Source organism: Serinus canaria, chromosome 2, assembly GCF_022539315.1.
Source record: "Serinus canaria isolate serCan28SL12 chromosome 2, serCan2020, whole genome shotgun sequence".
Lineage (NCBI taxonomy): Eukaryota > Metazoa > Chordata > Aves > Passeriformes > Fringillidae > Serinus > Serinus canaria.
Genome location: NC_066315.1, coordinates 57,459,513 through 57,467,389, shown reverse-complemented (window position 1 = coordinate 57,467,389; position 7,877 = coordinate 57,459,513). Strand labels below are relative to the sequence as shown.

At 39.3% G+C, this 7,877-nt stretch overlaps 1 protein-coding gene across 1 annotated transcript; it reads left to right on the top strand.

Moving 5' to 3' along the window:
- The first annotated feature begins 1,185 nt into the window (after positions 1 to 1,185).
- LRRC14B (leucine rich repeat containing 14B) lies at positions 1,186 to 5,963 on the top strand. Its single transcript, XM_009093873.4, has 2 exons — positions 1,186 to 2,129; positions 3,635 to 5,963. Exons 1-2 carry the CDS (start codon positions 1,225 to 1,227, stop codon positions 4,278 to 4,280), a joined length of 1,551 nt encoding a protein of 516 aa, XP_009092121.1. The 5' UTR covers positions 1,186 to 1,224; the 3' UTR covers positions 4,281 to 5,963.
- Positions 5,964 to 7,877: the final 1,914 nt, after the last annotated feature.

Genomic DNA, 7,877 nt, shown 5'->3' with positions numbered 1-7,877 from the left:
CACAAACCGAAAGTCTGCAAAAATAAAAAGCTTCCTCAGAATGGCACAATCTAATAAAGATGTCCCTTCCCTGTAATTTAAAGCATATTTGGGATTTTTCTTTTGCTTTTGATAAAATATTCAAACATTCCATAAGGACTTTACTTGAAAAGAAAAAAAACCCTGAAACTTTGAAGTGTGGTGTGAATATTTCACAGCGAAACAGATGTGGAATTATCTGGAAAAGCAGGATCAGCACAGTTTGAAGGAAGTCTCCATCCCACTAGCTGCCTAGCAAAACACGTGGGAGGTAAGGGAGGTGTCCATCATTGCTTCCCCTGGGAGGAAGTGCCAGATTGAAAGAAACATCATCTCTGCTCTTGTGATAGGTGGGTCACAGAGGTTTTTCTCCTGACCTGGAGAGATTTTGAATGTTTTCCCATTCAGTATCACAATGGAACCATCATTTCTTAAATAACAGGAAAGAAAAGACCCTCTGTTGCTCAAAGCAAGAGCACTAAGACACTTGTCTGGGAAGTTATGAGAGAGTTTTAACAGTGCTCTGTTTTGTTCAGCTTGTCTTGCAATCAACGTTCAGTCTCCTACCACAAGCAAGTGTCCTGGTCACCAAGGCTCTGAGCTCTTCCAGAGTCTTTTGTCTTTTCCACTGCAGCAACTGTATCAGCTATTCCTTGCTGACAGCCTGGGCAAAATGGAGGGGCATTGTTGTAGTTCCATGACTGTACTTCTCAGTCTTTCCTTACGGCTGTAGTTTTTAGGAGAAGCTCAATGCTAACTCTGGGAAATCATCTCCATTGAAATCAGCATGTGAATCCCCAGCATAGCATCTTTCATGGGAAAAAAAGTGCAATACAGATCATGTTTTTTGTTTAAGTGGAACTCTGAGTTCTTTTTTGTATGGCAGAAAAAAGATACAGCAGTATTCTCATGTATGTGTGCTGCACTGATCTAACTGTTCCTGCTGGGTAGCAGTCTACATTTACTTGAGTTATCTTAGATATAAATGTGAGGGCATAAAAGCTCTCTGACTGAAGATCTCACAGATGATTACTGCAGACTCACAGTACAACTCTAAAATAGAAAGCAGCATGTGACTCTTCACTCTGGCTTCCCAGGCTCCCGCTAGCAGCAAACAGCAGATAAAAATAGAAGGTTGTAAGCAACCAGAATCTTTAGTTAAATATAGAAGTCACTCTCCATGACAGTAAGGAGTCCAGGACAACAATGAAGTCTCTCCGATTCATTAGCGCCGAAGCATTCGTGTCAAATGCAGAGTTTGCCAGGAAGAGTCTCGGAGCTGTTGCCCATGATCTTTTTCCGCTTCTTTTTAAAGCCAGCTATTTACTGGAGCAAGGGGAAGTGATTCACGACTTGGTAGAGAACTGGCCACTTTTTGATTTTAACATAGGAAAACTTTTGGGAGCTACTCTGGACTACGAGGAAGACCTGAGCCATAGAACATGCTCAGTGTGCTTGGAAAGCTGTCTGACAGGGCTGAGAGACTATGTGCTGAATCAGTCTTCTCCCTTCATGAAAAAGTTGAAAGTGGTCGACCTGACTGGTATGAAAGATGTTGAAGTTCAGTATTGTAAGTGCAAGAAGACGATGGGCAGGTGGGCCAGGACACAGCTGCTCTGTAAGCTTTGTTCAGACCTCCTGGTTTACCTGCAACAAGCACAGTGTAATCGAGGTACCTTTGAAGTCAGTATCAGTGTGCTAATTGACTTGTTTGTTACAGAGCGGAACTTTGAGCTGGTCGTTCAGGCCCTGTTGAAGAAATGCAGTTGTCCGCTGAAAATCTGCTGTGTGGCATTCAGATCTGACAACCTGACCTTGCAGAAATTCTTCTACATCATAAAGCTCACCGATCCCTCCTTGTTGCGCAAACTGGAAATAGTTCATAATGTTCACTTGGAAATGGAACACTTGGATATGCTCTTCAACAGTATCCACTTCCCTCTGTTGATGTCCTTGACCTTGCCAGCACGAACATTTAATGTGCGGAGGTTCACGGCTGAAGATGAGCAGACGCTTGCTAACATAGGCGAAAAGATGGGTGAAATGACACAGCTTACTGAGCTGAGTATGCCATTTTCTATACTCACTGGAAGAATACAGAAACTTCTCAGGTAATGTGGTCATCCTGCTCTCAGTCGCACTGTAAAAAAGAGCACTTTGTGCCACCAGCAAGCTGGGATTCTCTGAGAGGAAGGGAAGTGAGTGTATCTTGGGGTGTATGTGGGATGGGGCAGCAGGGAGCTAGGAAATATTATGTGTTGGGGAGAATGGGCAGCCAATGTATACCTAATACACTTTGAAAAACTGACTATTTTGATTAATTTTCCAGAGTTCATCTGGTGAGAATATCCTTTTAGCTACCACAGAAGAGACTGGTATAGCCAGACATTTTTTATTTGAACTTATGTATTAATCATCTTTCGCTGGCCTTTGGTGCAAGTCCTGAGTTGTATTCCAAGTGTTTTTTAGAGTATCTAGTGAATGTTTGTCCTCTAAAAAACAGTCAGTAAATATGCTTTTCCACAGATACTGTACTTAAGGGGAAGAGCTGATTTTCATTTGAGACTTTGATTTGAATTATTTGTTGTGTCTCTTGATGTCAAGACAAGAGAGATTTGATGGCTTTTTTGTACTGCAAATTAAGCTGATATGTGAATATTCATTATGAATTCCAGTGGAAAATTGGCAATTTGCAAAAAAGCTAGTAAACTACCAGTGAGCAGTACTCATATTGGAACAGGAAATAAGTTAACTGTAAGCTTTTCAGAGCATCAAAAAAAAAAAAAAAAAGCAGATGAAAGTTTCATACCAACAAATAACCTGGTCTAAAATTCTTCCCATACAAGAAGCCATTTAATTTAAAATTTATGAGTAGCATACTGCATATATTGATTGATACAATTGAAATGAATTGCAAGTTTCTAAGCTTGATCCATCTGAGCCCTGTGGCAGAAGTCTCACTAGGATGTAGTAAGTATGAAAGTGATCTCTTGCTTTTCATTTGTCAGAACTATTTTATATTTAATGTGAATATCTGAGTATAATCTCAGTTACACTTCTTCCAACCTTCTTCATCAGAATGTCTCTTTGCAACTCTATAACACTACAATGTATAAATCTCTTGGGCATTAAAAATTGTAGCAGAAAAACACCAGCTAGAAACAAAAGCAGATATCCTGTCAGAATACTGATTTCATATTGGAATTAATCCTTCCCTAATGGAAATTATCTAAATTCCTGGAATAACTTCAGCTTTCTGCAAGAAGCAGCTACTAATGCTCTTATGGCAGTAGTGATCTGCTGTTAAAGCCAGCAAATGACAGACACTTTACAATATATAACTGGTTAAAAAATAGATACATGGAATGTTAATAAATTAATCCCCATTAAAATAGCACAGAGGAGTCATGCATAGAAGGAGGTAATTAATGGAACTAATTTCAGGAAGAAAATATACTTGCTATTGTTGGCACATGCTTCTATTTTCAAGAGAGGTTAGAAAAAAAATAATGTGGTAGATAGCTGCATTCATAATGTGGCTAGATGCATGAAATTTTGTAAAGGTAGCTTTTCAACATTTTGTACCATAAAACTTTTTTTCTCTTTAAATTTACAGCCCACTAAAAACTCCACTGAAGATGCTGGATGTTTCTAACTGCTCCTTGAACCATGCTGATATGGCCTTTTTAGCCAATAGCTTCCATGCCAATCACTTGGAAGCCCTGGACCTCAGTGGTCACGATATACCTGAGCTTTACCCATCAACATTCTTTAAGCTCCTCAGCCATTGCTCTTCAGTGCTCATGAGTCTTACCCTGGAGGACTGTAATATCCAAGACACTCATGTCAACATGTTGATTTTAGGTTTAAGCCCTTGCCAGAAACTACAGGAGTTCAAGTTTATTGGAAACCCACTGTCATCCCAAGCACTTAGACACCTTTTCACATTTCTCTGTGAATTGCCAATGCTGAAAAATGTGGAGTTCCCAGTTCCTAGAGATTGCTACCCTATTGGCATCACCTACCCCATTGATGATGCCAGTGTCTGCAGATTTGATCACCAAAAATATGAAAGGGTAGCAGAGGAGCTTAACCTGATTTTACTCCAAGCAAACAGAGACGATGTGAAGGCTTCAACACCACTCTTTGGGAGTTATGATGCAGCTGTTCAGGAGACAAACAATGAACTGGGAGCTTACTTGATCAAGTCCTTCAAAGAGACTTTAGAGAAGTTCACTTCTTCATTTAACAAAATGAGTTAAATTTGTAAAATTGTAAAGTAGTGATGAGATGATCTGCCAAACCAGAACTTAGTCTCTTCTAGATCTGCACCTTCAATCATCAGTTGTGAATTTTCTTTAATTTTTCAGCTGAATTTACAATTTGAATAGCCTCTAATCACTCGAGGTACTGTAACTTATGCTATATCTATTGCATCCTCCTCAAACAAGCACTACTTGCTCACAAAAGAGGAGAGGACACTTAATGGTGCATTATTTTATACAAATGCACTTTTTCTCAGTAAATCAAATAGGTGTTTAAGCTTGGCTGATTTCATATACAGGTTCCCTTAGATTTGTCAGCTAGTCTGGTAGCCCTGCAGAAAAAGCAGGGAGGTCCTTTCCAAGTCCAGCAGGATGGTCAAAAGATTGTGCACATATCCTCACCTGTGGCTCCCTAAACTGATTTTTTTTTCCTGCTCATGACCTGAATTTACCAATCTGTGTTTTATGTAGTATATTCCAAATAATGGAGAACGTGTAACAGTCTCCATATCCCTGTGCCTCTTTCTTCCACAGAGGCAAGTGCAATAAACAGAATTTGTCTGATACACTGCCTTTGATGAGGAGTAAAATTCCATACTGAGGAGGCAGCAAACCAAATGGTTGGCTGACAGCAGGGGGTCTCATCCCACTTACTCAGCAATATTAAGCAGTCTGTGGGGACTCTGCTGATGTTCTTGCAATGTGTATTTTAGAAAAGTGGACCAGGACAGTGCTGCACAGCCATGCCTCTCATGTCAGCAGGTCAGTGCCTCAAGATACTCCCTTCCTGGAATCAGCTTCTTGGCTGGTAGAATGTACCCTGCTCCTTTTAGCTGTTTTAAACAAAGTCTGCGACTCTGGTAGTACTGAAAAAAGACTAGTGTTGAAAAGACATGCAAAAAATTTTATTCCAATGCCAATTGAAAAAATATGGAAAAGGGACAAGGCCAGTTGCTGAGTAAGTAGAAGTTCATCTGTGTAAAATACTGCTGGCTTTCTGTCAGGACTGTGTGTTCTCTACAGACGTGCAACCAGTATCAGGAAAAATTGCATTTATTTGTCTAACTTTAGTGCAAGGAAAGTATTAGAATGACAGAGTAAACAGTATTCCAGACTCCACACACACAGCATTGGAGCATAGGTAAAGGGGCCAACTGGATGTCAGGACAGTAAGGGCCACAAGACACACATCTGGGGAGAGTAGTATAATTGGGGCCTGAGTGGTAAACAAGGGCTACTCAGCTCTTCACCTGTAAAACTAGAGACTTGGTTAGCTCTAGGTAAATAAAAATAAATAAAATAATATTTTTAAAAAATATATAATAAATATACTTTACTAGTTCATGAAAACTTGTTCAAACAGGACTGAAAGTGAATGTTTGTAGCAGGAGCTGAAATATCACTGTAGTATTGAGGATCATCATTAAGATAACCAGGACAGTTTACTTGAAATAATACTGAGCCTCATCATCTGAGGGTAAGGAAAAAGCTTTCTTCATTTAGGCAGTGCTGATTTGTTAAGCTTTCTGTTTATCTACAGTAAGAATATGCAAGCAACTCTTAACCTAATTTATTTAAAAAAACCCAAAACAAACCAAAAATTAATGGACTGAGTACTAGGCCGAACTTACAGGTTCCACAGCATGCATTTAAATTATTTTTTTAATGTCAGCTCACATTCTAACATGTTTTATTGATTAAACAAATGATAGTAAAATTGAAAGTGAATGGTCATGACCTGTTTATGTTTACAGAGCCCTTGAGAAATAAAAAGGTAATCTAAGTTGCTAAGCTAAAGAGTTGTGAATAGTAAATGACAGAATTTGGTCCCATATGACCTTGCTTATACTTTGACAGAATTCCACATGCTCCTTTATCCTTGCCTCTGCTGTACCTTTTCTTCCTTCTAACCTCACCATTCTTTCCCTTTCAGACTTCACCCATGACTTGTCAGTCAGATTTAAGTTACTTGAATTTTGTTATGCCAAATGTCTACCCCTTTGGGATGAGTAGTGGTGCTTTTGCTGGGAAAGGACACTGTACTATAGCTGTAAAAGTGTAGTGATTCTTCCCCCCTCCAACCTAACAGGTTGTACCTGGAGGTGAAGGCTGGCCATTTTGGAACATGCTGTGGTATGTCAGTCAGTCCTTGCCTTTTTCGCTACATACAAAATAGCTCTTACTTCAGAATAATTAGATGCCTTATAAAGTCTGTCTATGTAGCTCTCCTTCTGGTTTCTTCTTGCCATGGTTCACCCCATTACTTTATTTCCTCCTTTTTCTGAGCCCTGCAAACTCCTGCCTTTCTTCCAGTTTCAGTCTCATGTCTATATGCTGGGCCAGCAGAAGTATGTAGCTTTTGTTTTGGTGCAAGGTGACGATCATCACTATGACTATTTTAGAGCTTTAGCTCTCAGATATCCCACCTTTTTCCCTTTAGTTTCTGTCTTAATTATGTTGATTTTAGGTTTAAGCCCTTTTTATCATTGGTTTTAAATACAGGTCAAGCTTTAGCATTTTGGTGTTTGCCTGATTTACTGCAACAAGGATTTCTATCCTCTCTCACGTAAAGGGTTCCTTTACGTCTTCTGCCCCAACAGTGTGATTTTGGTTTGGACCTGCTCTTTCTTCCTTCTTCCATGTGTGTGGGACTTGGAATGCAGCTATTAGAGAAGAAGGATTAATGCTATGATGACCTAGCCATATAAAGTTACCTTATACTTTGCGAGTACAGACAGATACTGATTGGTGTTCCCTTTTCTTCCTTATGGGACTGTTGTCGGCTTCACTGGGTTCAGACTGGAGTGGATCCAAGTTCATTTGTATTGTCTCTCCAGAAACCTGTCTAAAACCTTAACTACATACCACCTTGAGGGGAGACAGTCTTCTGAGCTCCAGTTAAGGCTGCCCAGACAGAGAGAGGACAGGAGTTACCACAACACATAAACCACACAGCTGTCAATGGAGTGAAGATGTCCAATGTGTTGTGAAGGGAGTTGAATTCAATTCCCTCCTACCACATCTGCTCATGATGTTCCTTCAAGTGTCTAAAGAAGAACACTCAAAGCTGCTTGAGGTTTATTTGTGAAAGACACAGAAGAGATGCATGCAGGAAAAAAACCCTGAAAAACAAAACCAGGATAAAATCAAAACCATTTTCACCATATTCAAACAAATATTCTAAACACAAAATGCAATAATTAGTATCACAGAGAAGCTAAAGGCTGAATTTTTAGTACCAATATAAAGAAAGAGACTGCTAAATTTTTATTTTATTTACCATGCTTTATTCAGTACCATGTTTTATTTACCATATTGTACTTTTTTATTCATTAGCATATTTTAATTTCATTTGCTGGGACATGTTTTGTTCAGCAGCAGTTGCTTGCAAATCTTTCTCTTTTGCAGGGTAAGAATTGCCAGAAGAGCTTTCTGCTGCTGAAATTGCTAAACTCCTCTGTCTGTACTGAATTCAGTGAAATACCTAGTACCTAGGAAATAAATATTCTCCTTTGACAAACTTCTTGAAACTGAAGAACGGGCAAAAAAATCTTTGTAAATGACCTTTGTTACATCTGCTCTTTTCATAATTTA

Excerpts from the sequence above, each read along its gene's own strand:
- LRRC14B (XM_009093873.4), top strand. The coding sequence starts at position 1,225 with ATGAAGTCTCTCCGATTCATTAGCGCCGAAGCATTCGTGTCAAATGCA. Across the intron at positions 2,130-3,634 it reads AGAATACAGAAACTTCTCAG|CCCACTAAAAACTCCACTGA; the intron begins GTAATGTGGTCA and ends TTAAATTTACAG.